Source organism: Cyrtonyx montezumae, unplaced genomic scaffold, assembly GCF_038088225.1.
Source record: "Cyrtonyx montezumae isolate F1298 unplaced genomic scaffold, pur_monq_1.0 scaffold_13, whole genome shotgun sequence".
In the NCBI taxonomy this organism is placed as follows: Eukaryota; Metazoa; Chordata; class Aves; order Galliformes; family Odontophoridae; genus Cyrtonyx; species Cyrtonyx montezumae.
The window spans coordinates 27,739,727-27,763,373 of record NW_027071859.1 but is presented as its reverse complement, the minus strand read 5'-3'; the positions used below and the strand labels follow the sequence as shown (position 1 = coordinate 27,763,373).

At 40.2% G+C, this 23,647-nt stretch overlaps 1 protein-coding gene across 2 annotated transcripts; it reads left to right on the top strand.

Annotated features, from left to right (window-relative positions):
* The first annotated feature begins 467 nt into the window (after nt 1–467).
* Nucleotides 468–21,394, top strand: ASRGL1 (asparaginase and isoaspartyl peptidase 1). Of its 2 annotated transcripts, XR_010621882.1 has the most exons (8): nt 468–598; nt 1,091–1,323; nt 5,257–5,399; nt 8,991–9,145; nt 15,719–15,837; nt 17,668–17,778; nt 19,317–19,532; nt 20,196–20,355. XR_010621882.1 is itself a non-coding variant. In XM_065730875.1 (7 exons), the coding sequence occupies exons 2-7, from the start codon at nt 1,137–1,139 to the stop codon at nt 20,429–20,431; spliced, it is 951 nt and encodes a 316-aa protein (XP_065586947.1). In that variant the 5' UTR covers nt 468–598; nt 1,091–1,136; the 3' UTR covers nt 20,432–21,394. The 2 variants fall into 2 exon arrangements, 1 of the variants encoding a protein (XP_065586947.1); XM_065730875.1 differs by lacking the exon at nt 19,317–19,532 and having other exon boundaries at nt 20,196–21,394.
* Nucleotides 21,395–23,647: the final 2,253 nt, after the last annotated feature.

Sequence of the window (23,647 nt, the reverse complement as noted above, 5' to 3'; positions counted from 1 at the left end):
GAACTTTAGAACTTACTATTTATTTTTCACTGTATTTTTGAAGTATTTTTCATTTCCAGCAAGATTTTCTTGCTTAGTAGCTCTTTTTACACCAAGTAATGATGCGTCCCGCCAGCAGCTCAGTATTAAATAACGGCACACTTCTTATCTTTTGGAACCCGGACAGACATAACACCGCCCGGCACCACTTGGTCGGTGGTACAGCATTGCCGGGTTTGGCTTTGGGGAAGAAGGAACCGCGCTGCTGGGCACTGTTCCCGACTTTTGTGGGTCTGAAGGGGCAGCCATTTCTCCGCGGACGCCTCACAGGGCTACAGGGAGGCTGGCTGACCGGGCCGGGACGCACAGCCGCTTTCCCAACGCGGCGGCTGACGCGCTCCGTCGGCACGCCCTCTCCCAGCGGCCGCGGTGCCGCCTCTCCGAGGCAGGGCCGGGCGGGGCGGCCGCCATCTTAGCTGCGGGCATCCCCCTGAGCGCAATGTCTGCGGAGCTGCCCCTTCTGCCACCTTGGCGACGGCGGGAGATGACGTTCCCCTGCGTCCAGGGATGCGCAGCAGCACGTGGGAGGCAGTGAGGAGTAAACACGGTTAACTGCCAGGTTTTGCTGCCTTGTTTTTCTGCACAAAGTACAAAGTTTCTTAAGGGGTCGGAGGTTTGAAATCCAGGCTGCGCTGTTAGGCTGCTGGCTCGGGTTGGACTTTTATCTGTGCTTATACGACTGTACTCAGAGAGCAAGGTTACTCATGTAATGAGTGGTTTGCTGGACTGAGGCTCGCGTGCTTGTTTCTGTGTAACCTGTAAATAATACCATTTTCCGTGCTGAGATGGTGGCATAGCTGTGCTGCAGAGGTCAGCTCACCCCATGCCCTGCTGTCAGCTGGCCCCACACTGCTCCAGGTTCCTCAGTGCTTGGTGCAGAGGGACCTGAACTTGCTGTAGGAACTCTTTAGAGGGGGTGTTTGGCTCCTCAAAGGTGAACTCATGGGAGTCAAACAGCCTATCTGCTGATCCATCTGCAGGGCTGTCTCCATCTGGAAGGGAACAAATGCTGAACAGTTTTTTTTTTTTTGTTTTGTTTTTTCCAAAACAGGCTAATTAAGAGCAACCTGTTGGCACAGCTGGAGGAATTTGGCAGGATGAGGCCTGTCATTGTGGTGCACGGTGGAGCTGGCCGGATCTTCAAAGAACGAGAAGAGGGATGCCGTACTGGTGTTGTCAGAGCTGCGCTGCGGGGTTACAGTGTCTTGAGACAAGGAGGCAGCGCCGTAGATGCAGTTGAGGAGGCAGTACGGTCAATGGAAGATGACCCTCATTTTAATGCAGGTAATTTGTTGGGAATTATATGGGTTAGGTACGTTCAGTGCTTGGTTCTGATTGTTGTGAAAATACTGGCTTGCATTCGCCTTGAATTGTGTATTGTAGTGGAATAACTGTTGGTGGTGCAAACACGAATAATTTGTGTACTGGTGTAATAAAATAGCATGGTATGTGCCGTAGTTTCTTGTGAGCACACACAGGCAGTGGGGTTACTCTTTATTCTTTCTCAGCATTCTGTACCTACTGATTCATACTTGTTCTCTAATCTTACTGTTACATAAATCTTCCCCATTCCCATGCTGTGTCTTTAGTCTTAAGACATAGACTCCTTAGTGAAGTATGGTCAGTTAATATTCGTATTTAGGTTACTTGAACACAGCTTGCAGCAGTATTCATGCCTTAATGCTTGAGCTTGACCTTTTGCTAAAGGAAGTGTGTTTTGGGAGATTGTATAAGTTTGTCTTTTCATTAATGATTGTAATTAGTGCCTTTGTCAATAATATTATAAAAATCATGCACTACTGATATGAATTGTGAATTTATACAGCAGAGGTTTTATAACTGAATTTCCTAGCGTTTAATGTCAATTGATGTGAATGTCATTAATAATCCAATATTTTTCTCCTATTCATGTAACCTTAAGTTTACTATTTAGATGCATTTCAGTGAAAATATTTCACCATTCCCAGCAAGGTATGTCAGGATTGAACACGGGAAAAAAAGACCTGTCGAAGTTCAGTGTCTTGGATACATACCTCTTTCTTGCGTGGATGTTTGATTTGCAGAGATTCACTTTTTTCTTCTCACCTTGAAGTTCAGAAAGACGGGAAGACTTTTTTCCATATGAAAGTTTTAAGTGTTTTGTTGCTGGCTTGGGTTGAACTTCCTGATTTCTAGAGAGTTAAGCAAGAGATGTGTGTACCATGAGGCAGTTATATAATTAACATCAAGCTGGTGTTCTTTTATTAACTTTTACTTCACTTGCTGTCTAGATTGGTCACAAACCTTTAGGACTGTGTTTTGCTCAGGTCAATAAATCTGTATCTATTTGACCTTTGGTGCTTTCTGTAATGGTTCTATCTCTACACATACCTCTGACCAGGAAGCTTACATTTGCTATTTCAAAGCCATCAGCTTTCTTTATTGCAGGAAAAAAAAAAAAAAAAAAAAAAACCCAAAACTTATTTCTTTAGGAGCATCATTTTCCTGCCACCATTAGCTGTCCAATGTTACTGTGGAGGCAAGTTCAGCATAAACTTAAGTTGAAAGATAATTTACATCTCTTAATGATTCAGTGTAAACAATTTCATACTTTCTTGGCTTTTTATATGCTCGTTTTGATGGTTCTGTAAATCAGAACTATGTTAATGGGAAATATATTTTAGCTGAGTGGGATTCTCTGTGGCAAAAGCTTACTTTATAGCAATCTAGTTAGGCTTATTTACTTCAGTGATAAGCAGCAGTCTGTGTCATTTTGTCAGTTATCCTAGTAAGTAGGATCACAATGGCAGTATTAATACAAACTTTTTTTAACCCTTCGTTTGCAGTCTTGTCACTAATCCTGTTGTTTCTGAGGTTGGGAAGTGGGTGACCAGAAGTGAACTGAGATATGACAGGACATGTTTCTCTTAGAGCATCTGCCTAGCTCTTCATATGGAGATGTTTCCACAGTCTGTTTCTTGTTTCCGGAGTTGTAGAAATGAAGTTTGAGCTGTAGTTCAACCATACTGGTCTTTCCCCAGGATGAGAACTGCAGCCTCCCTCACAGTGTACAGCCACTTAAAGGAGCACACACTGCTCAGCATTCAAAGTGATTGCACCACTTGAGAACAGGATCTTAGAACCTACCATAGCCAATGCCTGCTAGTTGTAATTTTACATTTTCTTAACACACAATGTGCAGTGGCAGACTTTCTCATGATCTGACAGCATATCCTTATTGAAATATGCATTAAATTAATGTTTTGTCTCAAGATGTTTACTTCAACTTCTAACAATAATTATACATTGTTTATAGTAGATTAAGTGAGCAATTTTTTAGCAAAATTTGCTTAAACTGGGCTTGAGCCTTGAGTCCTTGTTAGGTCTGACTATGCTGATCTATGTGGCAAGTAGTCCTTAACTACTGATGTACACATCCTGCTGTGTTATTCCTCATTAGATACAGCTGCTCTCAGTAGCTGGCAGAGGTGTGCTGACAGCCATGTGAAGAGGGCCCTGATTGGAGTGGCTTTTTAAAACTCATGATGTTTATCTCTGTAAAATAAACATCTGTTTTGTTGTAATATTTTCTGGGAAAACACAGACGTTGCTGAGTGGTAACAATAAATGTGGGCAGGAATGAACTCAATCAAGTTGTGTCCTGCAGTTCTCTGCAGAGGAACATTTAGGAAATCCTTACAGATCTCCAGCAGACATGGGAGGTTTCTAATGGAGTGATGCAGAGGCTGGTAGAGCATCCCCTGGGGCTGAGGTTCTGATTACTGCTATTTATGAAAAGTACACCTCATTCTAGAGGGGATTTTGTAGCATGGGTGAGAGAAGAGCCTACCTTGGCAAAGGAAACTAGAAGAACATGGCAAGGCTTATCTAAGAAATAAAAGAGGTCCTATTTACATCAGAATGAGGGAAATTCTCTAAGAATGATTTTAGCACAGGTGTCTGAAAGGAGGAACGTGTAAGCTTTCCACAGGTCAGCGTAGCGTAGAAGTAACACATTCTGAATGATGTGGCCCTGAGCTCAGAAATAGCTTATGTGGTTGGAGGGAGGAAAAAAGTAACTGTTCATGGTGGAGTGTGGGCGTGTGTGTTAGGTGGAGTTTTGGAGTACAAGACGAAGATACAGAATTTTGTTGCCTCCTGTAACTGAGGATTTGACATTATACTCATATATTCAGGCCTGAAGTGCATAGATAGAATTTCCTTATGTCAGCAATTAGCAACAGTAGTTTCTGACTTGCTTTAATGCTGTTTTAACAGGAAGACCAAACAACACAAACTGTTTTAGTTCTGTATGTTGTTTGAGTATTTCCACCTGAGCTACTCTGTAGTTCTACCACAATTTTAAAAATTTCTCCTTAAATTCAGTCTTATCCTGCCTAGTTAGCTTGCACACTTGTTGACTTGAAATTTAACATTCCCCTGTGAAGCAGTTACTTAGTTACTAAAAAAAAAAAACCACACACCTATTTGCATTGTCTCATCTTGTATCTCATTAATTTTCAATTATGTTAATGTTAGCGTTGATGATTGCAGAAGAAAATTACTACCCAGCATTTCATTACTTTTTCTTTCTTTATTTTAAATTCCTCTATCTACTGTTATTTGACAGTGAAGACCATGTTATTTCAAGGTTTTGAGCACTGCTGTTGTGCTGTGTCAATTTTGGCAACAATTTCTTGGAATGCTGTGTGATGTTAATTTTTAGACAGGATTGAATGCTGTGCAGTTGTGTTGGGTGTCCTACAATAGGAAGAACTGTAAAGGTAAAATAGATACCTTTATGTGCATGTGATGTGACCTGCAGGGGAAAGGATCTTGTTCATGACTGTCATTTTATCTTCCATAGTTGGTATTTCATTTTGGATGGAATTGCACAGATGGCATTCCATATACCTTCTTATGACTGAATCCATGATTTGTATGAGTTTCAAGTGTGTTTTTCGTCATACAAAAATAAAACTCAATTTTTTAAGTGGCCATTGGATCCTGTCAGATTTTTTGTCTGTGGTTGGATTTTGTAGTTCCACTCAGCAATGTTTCTGCTGTTCTGAGTGTACTCAGAAGGTAGTAACTTTCAGTAAGTCAGACATAAAATTGGGGAAGGGAATTTTTTCTTGATGAGATGCATTAATTGAATCAGCTGCTGGTTAGCTTTTAATGGCTTCTTTCTTTTTGCCTTACTTCTCCTCTCTTTTTTTTTTTTTTTTTTGTCTTTAGGCTGTGGTTCTGTTCTTAATGAAAAAGGTGAAGTAGAAATGGATGCCATTATCATGGATGGAAAAAATCTAGCCTCTGGAGCAGTATCTGCAGTTAAATGTATAGCAAACCCAATAAAACTAGCTCGACTTGTCATGGAAAAGGTATGCTGAATCTCTACTTGAATGTGAAATGCTTTTTCCTAGAACTTCATCTGACATGTTGGTACACCTCACTGATGCTGTTGTGAATCTGCCCTTGAACTACGAAAGAACGAGAATTAGAAAACGGTAGTGCTTAGAGTCTATGGCTGTGACCATGAAGAACTTCTATTTTAATGTTTTTGAGGTTTTTTTTAATTTTTGAGTGCTATTTATTATTAAAAGATCACACTCTGAAAAGATCTGAGTTCTGCTGTGTAGTCAGAAGGCTAGGGGAAAGACATCTTCCAGTAACTTAAGGGGAAAAAGTTGTATACATTTTTTTTGTAGACAATTTCAGTGACAGTGAAGTTAGAAAGCACTGACGGCATCACCTTCTTTATGACAAAACCTCATTTAGGATAAAGTTAAAACAGTATTTTTTGGACAGCGTAACTTTCTAATGCATCCCAGCCACCGCCAACAAAATAAAAACAAAACCAAAAATCTGCCCTCTTGTCTTTCTCATCTGCTGTAAAGATTTTCCTGTCATTGAGTGGTGTTTCAGGTCTTCAAAAATGTTGAAGCTAAATTTAGAAGTAAATAAAAAATTCAGCTGTGTAAAACCACGTATAATGGTTTGGCACTAACACCACAAAATGAGAAGTGCTTCCATTTTGTGGTGCAGTGTATTTCTGTTTGCCCAGCTGCAATAAATTCTGTAGATGACAAAATTCAAATGTAGATGTCAACCTAAATTGCTTGATATATCTTGAGGTGAGCTTCTGCTGTTTTCCTGGCAGATACTACAAATTGGAATACAAACCAGCCAGTGTTGCTCTTCTGTTCATGTTAGGAAGGAATTTTGGGACTCTAACCCAGTCTGTTTCACAGTGCTTTTCAGAGTGTGTTTTGTTTTGTTTTTCTGTAAATAATTAAAAATTCTTTAAGCTTGGTGACTCTTGGGTGATATGACTGGTGTTTCCTGTGGTCTTGAGGATCTTAGGTTGCTTATTTCCCAATGGTTTTGAAAAACATCACTGCCTCAAGGAATTTTAAAGCATCCAGTTCCTGGAACAAAAAACAATTAAGAAACAGAAGAGCTCCCCACCTGCTTGTAGTCTTGTTTCCATTCCTACTATGGAACAATATGGGCTCCATCTGGTGGTCAGAGTAGCTCTTTAGGCTGCGGTTGTGCACATTTATGTTGTATGTTATCACAGCCTTAATGGGCTCAAATTTACCCAAATTCGTGGTACAGAAGGAAAGAAATGATTCACCAGAATGATTTCTGTTCATGTCTTACTGAAATACTGAGCACATCAGTCTCTAGAGGTGGAAGGCTTAGTACATTAACTAATTAATCAAACAGATACTTGAGAAAGCAGTTAAATTCCCATTAAATTATTTCTGTTTGTAGTGAACAAAAATGGAATAATGCATAGAAATGACTTGTTTTTCTTAATGGGGCATGTAATCCCCCCTCAGCTGCAGCACTTCATTAGATGGATGTCATGTGAACGTTAGAGCTCTGATTCATTGGTCCCCATAAACTGGTTGTGTATGTATTTTTCCCTTATATCATCAAGCTCTTTAAATTAGAGGAAAATGTAACCTATGACATAGGCCTCCCAAGGCAAAGGTAGAAACTTCTGCTGTGCTCTTTGCACTGCTGGGCTTGTTAAATAATGAGCTGGTCTGAATTCTGGGCCAGAAAGTTGGGGATTTTTTTCCTTGCTTTTCTTAAAACGAACTAAACAGAAATTTGCCAACATTTGTTGTTTGTTATCAAGGTCTCTGGAAACCGTTATTACTTTATTTTTCCTTTTGGATGATTCTGTTTTAAATGTGTCTCAGAAAAATGAGGCATCTAAGAAAGTTAGTAAATACACCGATGAAACTGTAGAAGGACAATGAGGCAGGAAAATAGGTTCTTTTGGTTGCTTAGCAGTGTTCTACTGGCTCTTTTGATGGACAGAATATATTGCAATCTCTCTAGGATGCTTCATTTTCAGTGAGGACTGCAGAGAGCTGTCATAAAAGCTTATTGCTCTGAGTGCAAGTATTTCTTGCCTGTGGAACTTGTGAAGGTTGTATGTTATCAATATGGGATACTCATTTAAGAACTTTTTAAGAAATTGCTTTCTTTAAGGTTTTATTACATTAAAAAAATCTAAAAAAGAAAAAAACAACAACAGAAAAAATTGCTAGAAGGGGAATAGAATTGCATTCTTGAAGAAATCAAGTGATTGAGGAGACTACCTCAAAAAAAAAGTTGAGTGGAATTTTCTATAAACATAATTGGAATTATTCAGTCGTGGATTTGTTCCAGTGGCAGAGGGGGGGCAGTGTTGCACAGAGAAGTTCCCTTCTAAGTTGAGGAACTCTGCAGCTTTGTTATAAATAGGCAGGGTCTTCCATTGTCAGGTACCAGTTGTGTAAGGTTGTTCTCCACTCTTTCAAACATGGAGCAGACTGTTCCTCTTGTTCTCTTGAGTTATACTGTGGTCAACTGAAGAGGTAATTTGTTAAATATAAAAGGTATTTGATGTTATGGCCGCCATCTGGTGAATGACCATTCAGGAACATTTTTAATATGACATCACATTTGCAGCTTGTGTAAGCATTAGGAAGGACTAGTGCAGAGATGCAGCAGGCTGAAGCAGTATCTGTGATTTGAGAAGTTTGGGCTCCAGTTCTTCACGCAGTCCAGTGCTTTGGCTTCCTCATGGGAATGACTGCTTATCATTGCTTTAGAAATCAGCAGAAGTTGATGGTGTGCAGCATCCTAGTCTGAAGCTTTGGGACTGTTTGACTGTGGAATGTGTCAGTGCAGTGTGTCACAGATATAAATACCAAATTTGGGAATCCTCACTGCAGGTTGCAAAGCACGGGTACCCTGCAGGGTTCTGCAGGCCTGCTCCCTGCAGCATCACCTGAATTTGCTTTTTGGATGTGCTGTGTTGCTGCATGGATGTACAAGCTTGTGTGAAGTTAGCTGCTGTTTTCTGCTGTGACTCCTGTGCTGTAAGTCCACTGCTCCTGCAAAACCTTCCTAGGTTCTGCTGAGCAATGGGCAGCTGTGTGGTGATCCAAACAGCTGATGCATAGTTTTGGACACAGATTAAAAAAAAAAAAATAGATGTTAGAGAGCCTGCTAAAGCATAAGGATTAAAGAAACAAACTTAATGGTCAAGTTTCTCAAAAATAAGAATTAAGCAAGCCATACAGACTTGGAAGTGTGGATTTGACCAAGGTTGTTGACTTAAGATCTGGTTTAAGTGCTTTGCTAAATAAAGGAATAAGCTTCTGCAAGTGCAAATGTTGTTTGAAGAGAGCAAACAATTTTAGTCAAATCTATTAGAATGATATTCAGCTCCTAAAGATGAAATTCTGGGTCTCCAAGAATAGCAGCTTTTTGAAAAAAGTAATAAAAGCAAAATGGTTAAGAAACAACTGTATCATGTTAAAATTTTCTGAATGTAGGCACAGAAAATAAAACAAAATTTGCTATTTTCTTTGTGTCCATACTTCCAAAAATAGTGACAGTACTGAGTGCTTTGTATAAGGAGGGACAAGAAGTGTCAGTAATTTTTTTTTGCCTGTCCTCTGCAGACGAAGCACATGCTGCTTACTGACCATGGTGCACAGCTCTTTGCTCAAGCCATGGGTGTTCCTGAGATTCCAGGTGAGAAACTTGTAACTGAGAGATCTCGGGAGAGATGGAAGAAGAACCTTGAGCCAGATTCCAACCCTGTGGAGTTCCAGAAGTAGGTTTTTATAACTTTTTTTTTGTTTTAAGGTAATTTACTTGGTACTATCAGTTCACCTCTCCACCACTCTCCTTCTCCCCCCCCCCAAAAAAAAAAAAAACAACAACAACAACAAAAATTGTAGAAAGTCCCAAATATTGAAGTTAGAAAGTCTCCACTCCACTATTTAAAATTACAAAGTCCATGTAAAAAGTGTAAAACTGGTCTTGGTTAAGTAGACTGTCTGATTAAACATGTTAAACTGCAGCGTATTTTGACCAAGTGACTCCTACTGAGTGCTGATTATGACTATTGCTTACTATAGATAGGAGGAGAAAAACTTGACTGAAGTTTAGTGTAGTGGTGGGTGTGAGAAGAGATCTTATCAAATGATATTACACACCAGCAAAAGGAAAGTCACCTGAAAAATAAGCAAACTTCACATAACAAACCAGAGAGGAAGACAAGGTGGATGAGAAAGGAATGACACTCGTGAGGTATCAAGTGTTTATTTATGCCTGTGAGGTTGGCATAAATACTAAATTGTTTTGAGTTTGTATTAATATGGCAATGGTTGCTGCATAGGAAAATGCTGTACTGCATACTGCTGCTAGTCTGCTATGTGAGGTAGGACTATTGAGTGAATCAGAGCTAAAGAATTTGTAGATCAGAAAAGGAAGAAGCTTCTTCTGTGGGTATGTTAACTAAAGTTTATGAAATTTGGCCATAATATATATAAGCTATGTATTATTTTCATTAAATTGCTAGAAGGGAAAACATAGTCTTGAGACAAGTGTAAATACAGTCTTGTAAACAAAATGACTTTATTCCATGACCATGAGTCATAGTTCACCTTGTATCCCTTAAAAGTTTCAGGTGTTTTTAGTCTGTGTGGTATGCAAGGACTCCGTGGTGTCCCAGCTCATTGCCAACAGTTCTGAGAACAGCATAGCTGCCAGTGTCCCTAGGCCTCCTGAAGAAAGGAGTTGGAAGCATGGCATCTGAGTCTCTGATTGTTCTTTGTAACTGCTTAGGTTATTTTCTTGTTATAGTTAACAGTGTTAGGCATCTTTAATTTCAAGTTTTCTTATTTTGGAGTACCCAATACTTGAAGGTTTGTGTATTTCTGTTGAGTTTGAGACCTCTTGCCTTAGCCACACCATGCTTTTCCAGGTATTGCACACAAACATAGGCATAAATTCACAAAGTCTCTTATGCCAACCTGTTTGTTCTTGTGCTGTGTGTGGTGGAATGTTCTTTTTCCTCATTATGTCCATAGTGATTATGCAGAAACTTGCCAGAAGCAAATGGGCAGAGGTGAAGTAGTACTGGTCACAGGCAGCCTAACACCAGCTTATACTGGGAATGTGAAGGTTGGCTTGTACTTAACCCTTAGTCCTCAGGTTCTCAGAGTGTATCAGCTGTTCTGGAACCCTTAGGTGTTCAGTGCTTTCCAAGCACAGTTTGGTTTGGAAGACAGATCTTTCTCTTTTGCTATGTAGAAGCCTGCGTTCATTTACATTCAGAACTTATGATTCTGTTGCACATGCAGGCTGGTATCTTGTACTCCTTCTGCTAACAATAAAGTGTGGGGTTTTTTGTTTTTTCTTTAATCTTCAGTGCCTCAGTGCAGAGATTCTGACCATATGCTTTCTAGAGTTGCTGAAGATTCCCTGAGAATCCCAGCATTGCTCACACTGTGGCCCGGCCTGGCCCTGGGACACAGGGCGGGTGCTGTGCAGTGCTGACACATAATATGGCACTATGCTTAATTTACAAGGAAAATGTCTCAGTTCTCAAATATTGCAGTTTGAAAGGACATTGTATGCAAAAATATGCTGCCAAACTTGTTGCATACCAAGGAATCATAAAATTGGTTGGAAGGGACTCTTAAGGGCACCTAGTTTTTTTTCTTTAAGATCACCAACCCTGCTGCTGTAGGCATGGATGCCTCCCTCTAGTCCAGGTTGCTCAGAACCCCATCCAGCCTGGCTTTGAGTGCTTCCAGGGAAGGGGCATCCACAGCCTCTCTGGGCAACCTGTTCCAGTGTCTCACCACCCTTGTAGTAAAGAATTTCTTCCTAATATCTAGTCTAAATCTACCCTCTTCCAGTTTAACACCATTTCCCTTGTCCTGTCATTACATGTCCTTGTAAAACATCCCTCCCTAGTTTCCTGTAGGCCCTGTTAAGGTACTGGAAGGCCACTATAAGGTTTCCCCAGAGCCTTCTCTTCTCCAGGCTGGCAAGCTGCAGTGCTCTCAACTTGTCCCCGTCAGGGAGGTGCTCCAGCCTGCATCATCGAGCTCCAGATCATCAGATGCTTCGTAAAGACAAAACAGTGGAACTGAAAAAAGTCTGTCAGCTCAAGAAAATATTTTTTCAAAAGTTAAAACTCAAATGGACTCTGTTATAAAAGCTTATTAAGTGACAGCAAATTTCATTGCAAAAAAAACCCCAAACTATTTCCTGATGGTGACTTTGTCGAGAGATGAATGGAAAGCACGACAGATAAATTCTGATTTAAAAAACAAAACAAAAAAAAGATTTTTTCTAAATCAGTTTGTGTCTCCAGGCTATAGCCAGGTGAACTGAAGAAAAAGGAACATCTATTGAAAGAAATTTGGAGAGTAAAGCTGCTAATTTCAAATTCCATGCAAATGTACTAATGCTACAGACAGGGCTCTACTTGCTGTTTTCATTAGAGGTAGTGGCATTGTGTTAGTTACCAATGATGAAATGGCTTCTTTGGTGCCACTGAAAGACACAACTGAATCTCATGATTTGTATGAAGCAGTTAAAAAAAAAGGGACTTTATTTAACCTTTATCAGCATATCTGGTATAGCTACTGATGGTGCCCTGGTGATGGTGGTATAAAAGGGGGGCTGAGACAACTTTGTAGAGGATGATGCCATTAACAGGTAACTCAGGCTTGATGAAATATCACTGTTAGGCAGCAAAAACATTTATGTGGTTAATCTTTAAAATTGGATTGTGTCATGTAAATTGTCATCAAGTCCTTTATAGAATCAAAAGGAAAATTTGTGCCAAAACCTGGAGATTAAAAATGTCTCAAATATTTAGCATCTTAGGTGCATGTGACTGCTCATTTAAATGAGTGAAACATGTATCTTCAAGGTGAAAATCACCTTATTCATGCTATGTTTCATGCAATAGGTGTTTGAAAGGAAACTTAAATCATGGCAAGCTCAAGTTCTGGCAAGTAACTTCATTCATTTTGAAACATCAGCCATACGCAGTCCCGTGAACAGTCACAGATGTACAGCTTTACTTTCCATTTTGATAAATTTGAGAATAGATTTCAAGATAACAAAAAGTCAGTTTTTTAATGTATTTGCAACTCTGTTTTCAGTTGAAGTAAATATATTACTTACAAATTTTCACAAGGTCAAACTTCTCACTAGTTTTGTTGTTCTCTATTTATGTTTTAAAAAAAAATTATTTAAAAAATAAGCTCTGTCATTTAAATTCATTATATTTATTGTGTATTTTGAACATGGCCCAAGGCAGTTCTTGTTTGCTCAGTGCAGCCTAGGCAAGCTGAAAGGTTGGACAGCCATGCTCTAGTGCATGCCACAACTACTTGCATAGTTTTGTCCTACCGATGCTAACATTAAACCTACAGCTATAATACACTATTTCTACTTGGACAGTTTGCCTGCTTTGTTAGTGTTTCTGAGTCAGTGGACTATGCAGCAGATCATTGCATGTCTGCCTTCTGAAGGTGAAGGAAATGTGACACTGAAGTAGTCAAAAGTTTAAAGGCACAGTAAGTAGAGTCCAGTTTTGTGTTTGCTCCACTCCAGCTAAGATGTTTTTAATGCACTCACTTTGTTATTTATTGTATCTATATAGACACCTGCTGCATGTGTAATCTCTGTATTTCTGTTGTTCTCATGGCAGTCCAGAGAAACAACTGGATGCTGGGCTGCACCAAAAGAAACATGGCCAGAATGCTGAGGGAAGTGATACCACCCCTCTACTCTGTGCTGGTGAGACCTCACCTGGAGTACTACGTCCAGATGTGGAGTCCTCAGGACAGGTGTGGATCTGCTGCCACGTGCCCAGAGAAGGGCCACAAAACTGATCCAAGGGATGGAACACCACTACAGGGACAGGCTGAGGGAGTTGGGGCTGTTCAGCCTGGAGAAGAGAAGGCTCCAGAGAAGACCTGATAGCGGCCTTTCTGTATTTAAATGGAGGCTATAACAAAGGCAGCAGGCTCTTTAGCAGGATGTGTTGTGATGAGGGAATGGTTTCAAACTAAAATAGGGGAGAATTAATTAGATATAAGGAAAAAGTTTTTTACTGGAACAGGTTGCCCAGAGAGTTGGTAGATGCTCTGTCTCTGGAGACATTCAATTCAGGCTGGATGGGGCTCTGAGCAGCCCGATCTAGCTGTAGGTGTCGCAGTTCATTGCAGGGGTGTTGGACTGGATGACCTTTAAGGATCCGTTCCAACTCAGACAGTTCTGTGATTCTAAATACATACCTTGGAAAATGTACATCTGGGCATGTGTTTCTTAATTTCTCAGGAGGATCTAACTTTAGTTGATTGAAAGGAGCTATATGTGTGCAAGGGAGCACTGAGTTTCCTAATATTCTCTTCAGCAAAGCATTTGTAACAGATGGATGGGTGGGAAGCCCATCTGCACTAGCATACCAGTTTGAGATTAGGTTCGTCTCCATGTAAATGTCAGAGCAGTCTGTAATTCCTCTGAGTCATCAGTCAACTTTGAATTGCTCTGAATGAAGTGTGGGGACTGACAGTTAGATATTTTACGTAAACAGGAAGGAACTGGAAGTTGGTTCTGTGAGAAATTGACTGGGTATCATAGAATCATAGTATCATTAAGTTGAAAAAGATTTCTGAGATCGTCTCGTCCAATTGTCCGCCTGGCACCAATGTTATCCACTAAACCATGTCCATAAGTAACACATCTACACACTTCTTGAATGCTTCAAGGGACAGCGACTCCACCACTTGCCTGGGCACCCTGTTCCAGTATCAAACCATTACTTTCGGAGAAGAAATTTTTTCTAATACTTGACCTGAACCTCACCCGGAAAAACTTGAGGCCATTCCCTCTTGTCTGATCAGTAGTTACCTGGGAGAAGAGGCTGACCCCCCCGCCTCACCACAACCTCCTTTCAGGTAGTTGTAGAGAACTATAAGGTCTCCCCTGAACCTCCTCTTCTCCAGACTGAACAATCTTCACTTGCTCAGCCCATAAGACTTGTGCTCGAGGCCCTTCACAGCTTTGTTGCCATTCTCTGGGCACCCTTCGGGGCCTTGATGTCTTTCTGGTAGCGAGGGGCCTAAAACTGAATTCAGTAGTTGAGATGTGGTCTCACCAGAGCTGAGTACAGAGGGACGATCACCTCCTGCTGGATGCACTATTTATGATACATGCCAAGGATCCTGTTGCCCTTGGCTATGTGGGGCCATTGCTGGCTCATGTTCAGCCCAGTGTCAACCAGCAACCCCAGATATTTTTCCACCACACAGGTTTCTGGCCACTGCCCCAAGCTTGTGGCAGTGGATGGGGTTGTGTCTAAAATGACCTTAGCTTTGATTCTGGGGGTTACATAGAGACCCTCACCAGTGCTCAGACAACATCCAAAAGTAGTTGTGCTGTTCACTGAAGGATTGCCACAATTTCTTTTCTGGATATAGCATTCCTAACCAAATACGGTTTTATGTACTTATGCAAATTGCCAACATTGGAATATGTAGCCCCTCAAACTATTGCTTCTCAGTACTGTCTTGCTTCTGAATGCAGCAACTCTTATGGTAAGTTTTGTAGCCTTTTTCTAGCAGTATGAACCTAGGTGTATATTTTAAGCAACCTATTACATGTGGCTGCTGAAGAAATCAAGCAGTAGTTGGCACTTGTATTTTCTTCAGCAAGTGAAGATTTTTAATCCGGTTAGCAGTTTCAACATTCTTCTGACCAAGTGATTAAACCTCAAGATTGCTTAGCTACAAAGTACAGAGAGGCAAATATGTATTAACGATGCATTATGAACATTAGTAATTGAAAGGCACAGAAATAACTTTTTTTTTAATGGCATTTAAGCATTAAGGGGAATAAGGAAAAGGAAGGAGGAGGAACAGGAAGGAAATGATTCAGTGCATTGTAACAATGCTCTCTGTTTATGTATTCACTTGTTTACATGCATTGTCATAGATAATTGGAGTTAACTGCCCATTCAAACACTGGGAGACAATTCTTGTGCCTTTGGGTTTGACACAAGGGGAAAGTTGTGCATCAGGTGTTGCCACAGTCAAAAAACTGTTCTAGATCTGCTGATTGTAAATAAGTCATTGGGAGACTGTTTAAAAAACAAACAAACATTAAGAGCTATTTAATAGCACAGAAAAGAAGATCTGTGAGAATTGTTGTTTATTGGTTGCTATTTTCGTAATGAGAAGCACGATAAAAAATGGCTTCTTGATGAGCAGTAATTTTTTGCAGTAATCTTTTTCTGTTTTTTTTTTTTAAGCAACATGCTTTGGCAGGTATGTTTTAATTCCACCTAATTTTTGTGAACTGTTTTTCTTGGCAGAGACCTGGGAACAGTCGGTGCTGTTGCTATAGACAGTGAAGGAAATGTAGCTTGTGCAACATCCACTGGAGGACTCTCTAATAAATTGGTTGGCCGTGTTGGTGACACAGCATGCATAGGTAGGGGCTGTGGGGACGTGCCTCTTGTTTTTTGGAGGCATTTCATTAAAAATAAAAATGTTAGTGTTTGTCACACATTTCACATTTCCACATTAGTAGAATGAAAGAAAATGTGATCCATCTGAAACCAAGATCTGGCATTCAGATGTATAAAACTGAAGGTCCTTGATACAAACATGAGTTTGCAGATAGGGATTAGGAGTAGAGATGGCATTGTCATCTAGCACTTTTCTGTTTGGAAAATGGGGATTGGAATTTGGATTTTTTTTGTCCTTTTCTGAATAGTAATTTCTGTGTGTCTTTTATGTTAAAACTGTCAGTGTGTACATCTATGCTCATAGCTAGGAAAAAAAATATGGTCAGTTCTGTACTAAGATGCTGTTTTCTTCATACTTAAGGTAGGTGTAATTGCAATGCCTGTTTGTTAGTGAGCCAGAAATGCCAGACAACTCACAAGTTGGAGTAAATTCCTGTTCTTAGAGAGCCCAGATAAGACTGCCTCAGAGCCTAATAGATATGGTGTAGAATAAAGGAAACAAAAGTTATCTCTTATCGGAGTATAAAGAGACACTTGAAATCCCTTCCCCAGACTTGTTTCTCTTGTAGGACAAACTAAACCATTTGATTGCTTCAGGACTATACTATTGAGTTGGGATTTGGAAAATTATTTTTAGTAAAGCTCAAATAGCACTGCTGTTGGCAGTACATGATTATTTTACAGAACTAACTTTTTCTCACACCGAGTTACTAACATTACCTCTGCTTTGAGTACCATTTTCAGCTCTGTTTCTTACTGCTGCCTTCTGACTGCAAATGCCTTTATCGGGGTCATGGTCATGGCGTTCATAGTATGGGAAACATTTGTGGGGAAGAAGTGAAACTGGCATCATTCAGTGTACTGCTTTCAACTTCTGTTCTTACTGGAGGTCTGCAGAACTGGATCCTGAAGCGACAGTTGTCCTGTTAAAGATTTAAATTTATTGAAGGGGAAGGTGACAGGTCGACTGTGGCAGCATTTTTCCACGTGTAAATCATAGTCCGTTGAAAGAGAGTGATCTGATCAGGAAAGTAGGAAATGGAAGAAAATTTCATGGTCCCCAGCCCCACCACAAGTACCTTGCTTATCCATGTCATTCTGTGGTATGCACCTCCCTAACAGCTGGGAAATGTTTTTCTTAGAAGATATGCTAGAAACATGGGTGTTGAGCAAGTGGAAGCTTGGTGTAGAACAGGGTGTGGAATGTGCAAGTCAAATGAAGATGAGGGGAAAAAAAAAGGAGTGGGAGTTCAAACAAAAGAAATAGTCCGTCTGTGGTGAGGGCTTGAGAGATTCTTTTGGACGCTTCATGATGAATCACTGGAGCCCCAGCTTTTCAAATCTCTGCTCTAATTTTGCTCTTGGAGTTAAATCCCCCACAAATTTTGGTCACTTCATCATGTCCTCACAAGGTCTTCTGTCATTCTGTCTGTCTCTGTAATATTGTGTGACCTGCCATTTATTATCCTCTTCCTATCCTAATGATCCTCAGTATAATGTTCCTCACTGCTCTGGAAAATACTTTTCCCCTTTCCTGGTTTCTGTGCCACAGCCAGCTCACTGGTCTTCTGGTTCTTATAACTTGGCAGCTGGCTTCATCTAGCTGTTGCTGATGTCTGTCATATAGTCAGTGTTGAAACTGAGGCAGAAATGAGAAAGACGCAAGTTACTGACACTTTGCTCTCAGAAGTGCACAGAACTTCTGTACCCTTAGGAAAAGTGTGTTACTGTAAATAATGCAGAGCTTGTAAATTGTGTTATACCAAATATTGCTTTTTTTTCTCTTTGAAAAGGAAGTGGAGGTTATGCTGATAACTGTTCCGGTGCCACTTCAACCACAGGACATGGAGAGAGCATTATGAAAGTAGTCTTAGCCCGACTGATCCTCTATCACATGGAGCAAGGTATATTCCAACCTTTTGTAAGCTGAAATAGGGAGGGAATAGGATGGGAAATGTTGCCTGATGACAGATGGCAGCTTATGTACTGGCACCTCAAGGCAGCTGTCAAAAAAGTTGCTACAAGGGTGCATGTGGATTGATCACCTCTTTAGAAGAAACAGAGCAAAGTACTAAAGTGTTGATAAAAGTTAGCATCACACTAAGTGGACAGAAATATCTGTGCTTCTTGATGTTAAATCACTGTTAAATGAATGTATATTAAAATATACTATTTAAGTCTACTTTGTACTGTTTAACTGAAGTTTTATTTTATAAAGTGTATCTCAATTCTAAAATAATTTTTTGAACAAAGTTAAAAAAACAAAACACTTTTAAGGAAGCAGTAGGAAAGAATTGGAGGTAAAAGAATCAGAGCTGAAATAAGAAAGCTTGGAATATCACCTGTCAGATAAGCTGTGATTATTTTTGTTTTAACAACTCTGATTATAGCAACAGAAACATTTTTAAGACATTTTGACTGTGATTTACAATTTCATTTTGTTTTGGAAAATCTACCGAACCGGCTGGGTGGGTATGTGGCAAACAGCTGACACAGTGTGTCTGATGTGACTGTAATATAATCTGACTGTGGGATGACCCTGTGAAGCTTTACCTTCATGGTTTAGCCTCTCATTTAAACCCTTCATTATGTTACAGCCTGTAAACATTGCCAGACAACATTCTTGTATTGCACGCAATTGAAGAACCATTAATATAGATATCACTATTATTTTTAGAGAGCCATAGCTCTGGGACAGTACAGTGTAACTCACTTTGAGATCAGATGAACTGGAAATAGTTGGAAAACTTTCCGTTTACATTTTTGTTCGAGAAGCAGTAAGTAGAAAGACATACAACAGCTGAGAATATTTTTGTTATGCTTTGTGTTATGCTGTTGGCGTATAATGGATGCACTTTTCTGTAAATCTTTGGTCATGTGACAGTTTCAGCATAAAATATATCCTACAGATTGTTTCCCAAAGCTCTGTCACATCGTGGTCTCCTCTTACTCTCTGTATTATGTCCCTAGCCATTCAGTCTGTGAATGGCTTTCTAAGCTCAGTTTCATCTGAACTGTGCAATCCAGTTTTTTCTCTTAAATGGAAGTTCACTCCACTGCAAAACCTCTGCGTTGATAGATGTCTGGGTCATGACACACCAGGCAGATGGGGCTCAGATTAAAAGCAAAAATCCTAATAAAATAATCAGTCCAAATGTGTGCATGCTTAAAAAGAGTAATTTGCACATACTCACCTTGCTCTACCTTCATTCATCCTGCCCGCAAATATAACTCAGTTGCCAGGTAAATGCATCAACAACAGGTTTCCTTTTTTTTCCACCACATTTCCATGAAGATGCTGAAAAGAATCCCCCAAGTTCTTAGAACTTTTTGAGTCCTTGAACGGTCAACTGAAGTTGCATGTTTAAAAACAGTGATGAAGCTCTTCTGTAATTCTTCTCAGCTATTCAGTAGTTCACACAGCAGATACCTTCTTTTGCAGCCAATGCTCAAAATTTACTTTGCTATTTTATGAGGGAATGGCGTTGCCAGTCTTAACGACTGTTGGAATCTCTGCCTTATGGCAGCAGCTGTTGTCTCGATGAAAAATCAAACAGCGAAATGCTGACCCTTTGAAGTCAGTGCCATTGACTTGAATGGTCACAGTGTCACCCATAATGACATGGAATGGAGCTTTATGCTGTCAGTCACCGGTGCTGTGAGTAATTCTGATTCCACTGGTTTTGTTTGGTTTTAACTTGATATTTGCAACAAAGACATGAAGGTCATTTTGTATTCTGCATCATAAGCTGCATAACATTACTGATAGTCTGCGTATTCAGACTTGCAATGAAGAAATACTCTGCAGCTATTACAGGCTTGTGTGTATAATATGCACAGAAACTTAAGAATACTTCTAAAATAAATCTGTTATGATGAATTAAGTGTAAGGAACAGATACAGTCGTTTTGTTGGTGCTTTCTGGTGTCCCCATCTTTGTCTTGATACTTCCAGAAGTTTCAAGAAGGGTAATGCTGATCTCTGTGTTCAGTACATTTTAGAAATGCAAAGTAATGTGCTTTGGGCTCCATTATGGCTGTGGACTTTGCAGATGACAACTGGCATTTGTAGTTGTTTTAATATCTTTCCACAAAGTATAAATGTAGCTTATGGCACACATATGATAGGAAACTTGCAGATTGACATTTGAATGGTGGCATAAAAAATGTTGTGTCTTGAGCACAGAGTTGATTTAGTTGAAGAAAGAATTAGATTTGGCTGGCCCCAATGCAGAAGGCAAGGGAAGAGTGTGAATCTTGAAGGGAACTTTAAAATTGATTTCAAGGCAGATACTGTGAAGTTATCTTGTTCTTCTTTTCAGGAATGTCACCAGAGATGGCTGCTGACACTGCATTAGAATACATGAAGACTCGAGTTGGGGGCTTGGGAGGTGTCATTGTTGTTAGCAGTTCAGGAGAGTGGGCAGCAAGGTTCTCCACCAAGCAGATGTCCTGGGCCACTGTAAAGGATGATGAACTACATTATGGGATTTACGCTGGGGAGAAGCATACAAAATCTGTTGTTGAAGCACTTGCATCTGAAAGCGAGGGATTCTGAGAATGAAGATTTCCATTTTTGGTTGGAGGACAGTTACAACCGATTTAATCTTCCTTGAGAGATCTATACTTTATTAATTGATTTGCACACATAGATACACTTAGACCCAAATTGAAACCTGGACATAGTGGTCACGAATATATGTATAGTGCCTTTGCACAGTCAGGAGATCCTCTGGGAGAACGTACAGTTTGAGGGCCATATCTTTCTGTGTTTGCATTCTTTAATCCTACATTAAATTTCAGGAATAGAAAAACTCCTGTCATGCCTGCTCTCAGATGCTGCTTCCAGGATGAGTAGAGAAATTTTCACTACCTAAAAAGAGAATTTTGAAAATGACATAGCTCTCCAATGTATCTTGAGCAGTCATACCTTGATAGCAAAGTTCTTACTGTCACTGTAAAATCATCAAACAATTGTAAAAGGTAAGACTTATTTCTTGTCACAGGCAATAGGGTGTGCTATATGCTGTTTCCCAACTGAACTAGATTTTTTTTTTGGAACTGTGTTACAGTTTAATGAATTTCAGCAGATGGTATCCTGTAGGTTTCCTTTGGGGCCCAGTATATGTGTACTGCATGCCATCATACAGTGGAATGTTTTCTTTATAAGATAACCCAAATAAACGTAGCAAAAATCTTAAATTAGATTTTAAAACTACTTCTGCCTGTATCCTTACCACAGTAAGCTGTGTTATTGAGTTGGCTTACACAGAACAATAAGCTTGCCAAGACTGTGTAACCCGCCTTCTACTTTAATCTGTGTTTTATTAGATGTTGCAGATGACTGAATGCAGACATCGGTGGCACAAGCATAGACAGCTTGTGCAAAACAACCATGGAGTACTTGCATACCTTTTTCCTTAGGAGGTAATGTAGAAGATGGCTACTCTCTTTAACTGTTGGTGAAACAATGAAGTGTTTAAGATGTGCTCATCTTCAGAGGAAAATAGCCATCTCAGTAAACATTAAACATCTCAGTAAACATCTCTCTGCTTTTACGCATGAGATACTGATCTACAGGGCCAAACTGTTCTCTGGAGCAAAGCTGTATTGTCTTAGCTTCAATGCCAGAACACCAAGGCAATCCAAGTTTTGTGGTCAGGATTTTTCTTTGTTTAACTCACCTGTCCCTAGTGCTATATCAAATTTAGAACAAGTAGAAGAAAATACTGTCTCTGTTTGTTCTACCAAATATTTCCTCGCAATATTGTTTTGATTAAAATAATAACTTTTTAATGATTAAAAAAAAGCAACTTGGATGTTTCTAGCATGGCTGATGTTATGAAGAGTACAGAAATCTTGTCTTATACTTACTTGCTTTTAATCAGATTTAAGACTGATTTAAGAGCATGTTCCCATTTACCCTTTCCTTACTTGCTGGGTCGATGAGCACTCCACCCACTGACACAACAGCTGGTCAGTCAGCTCTCTTCTTAATGTGCAAGCTGAGTGGATGCAAGTCTGTTCTGGTCAGGCTCCAGGTTGACCAAAACCCAAGTGATTTTTGGCATTGGAGCAGGTATAAACTTATATACCTGTGGAGTGGTCTGTTGATGAGGGTTTGGCAGTATGCTAACCTGAGCAGTTGGCCTTAGGTTTGCTTTGAACAAGCTCACATCTGCCCAGAAGGTAGCATCAGCCGCAGCAGTAGTACAGATAGTATCTTAGGGCTGTCAGAGAGAATAGCAAATGGTTACTGTGGTTAATTCGCCTCAGCTGTTCTCAGAATATAATGTAATAAATAGCTGGCACTTAACAAAGAACATTATTCTCTATAGGTTCTTCTGTCACTCATCACCAGGCTAGCTGGGCACCTTCCAGCAGTGCATTAAGCAGTGTGACTGCCATCTGGGCTGTATGATATGTTCTCCCACCAGCTCCTTGGTAGTGTGCTCTGTATTCCTTAGTGAAAAAGCATCTGCTTTTCAAAAAGAGGAGTGTCCTCTCTCTGTTCAGCTGAGGCGTAGTTAGGCATGAGGAGGCCTTGTGAATCGCCTGGGGTCATTTGGTCTTCCTTAGGCTGTGTCCAGCTTGCTCCATGAGCTCTGGTGAGGGCTGCAGGCTTCCCTCCTGGCTGACTGCCTCAACCAGAGCCCAGCAGAAATGTATGTGATTCCTTCATGTAATCTGCCCAGCATGCAGCACTCCCCTTCAGCGTGAAAGGGTGTGGTGATAGCAAATGATCAGTGATTGGGTAGACATAATTTTTGAAGAAACTGGAGTCAAGTGTTTTCCTTCTCTCCCTTTTTACACTTTCAGTCACATTCTTTAGCTGGAACAAGACCAACTTCTGCTGATGTGAGAAGCTGCTGATATTGCACAGGGCTATCTAATTTTTGAATATGCTTTTGAATATGAAAGTCTTCCTCACCTTCATGAATATTGTGATGTTCCCCTTCATAAGGGCTTTAACAGTTTTGATAATTGCAAATACAGTCAGTATGTAGTTAAAAGGCACTGAACATTGGAGTAAAGCTTCCACTAGGACAGAGAGCTGTGTGCCATTGTTGTGTTCTGCTGGAAATGAGCCTCTAATTCAAATAGCTGTGACCTGGATATCAAAGAAGGAAAATTAGAGGCCTGTTGCCAAGAAACTGAGTGTCCTTGGCATGTAGCAAAGCAGCAACAGAGTTTTAATTATCTAATTAAAGTGTGGTGCCCCATTATTTTATATTGTCCATAAAGCCAGTTGCATGTGTTGTTCTTTTTCCTCCTTCCTGCTGTGCAGACACAGCTCCTGGCCCAAGCAGGGAGCTGCAGTGGGTGTGAATGGCACAGTGAAGGTGTTGGCTAAAGCAGCCCAGCAGCGAGCACTGACTTCACTCGTGTTGTTAGTTCTGTGCAGGCTTTCTTAATCTTTGCTAGTTATAAGTAATTACAAATGTTCTGTGGGGTCTGTAGAACATCAGTGCTTGGAAAGTCTCGTTTTTTCAGGGTGCTACTTTGTTGTATGTTCTAACACTGTCACAGATGGTTTCCACTGACTTTGAAACCTATCTGGGCAAAATTTAGCAGCACTCTTTTTCTTGCTTCTCTTCTGATATGGTTCTTCTTTAGCATGCTTTGATAAATCTCCACTGTAGGGCAGATTTAAATCTTGGTTACAACAGTCTGAATTAAAGCACCATCACTGAGGTCTGTGATTGTACTGGAGGAAGTGAAAGCCAGACATGGGCTGGCCTGGCTGCAGCCAGCATCTCTGTGAGCACTCTGC

What these genes read in the sequence shown, in the direction of transcription:
- ASRGL1 (XM_065730875.1), top strand. Translation starts at nt 1,137, where the DNA reads ATGAGGCCTGTCATTGTGGTGCACGGTGGAGCTGGCCGGATCTTCAAA. An exon ending in TGACCCTCATTTTAATGCAG is followed by an intron (nt 1,324 to 5,256) that starts GTAATTTGTTGG and finishes TTTTGTCTTTAG; the next exon opens with GCTGTGGTTCTGTTCTTAAT. An exon ending in TGGTGACACAGCATGCATAG is followed by an intron (nt 15,838 to 17,667) that starts GTAGGGGCTGTG and finishes CTCTTTGAAAAG; the next exon opens with GAAGTGGAGGTTATGCTGAT.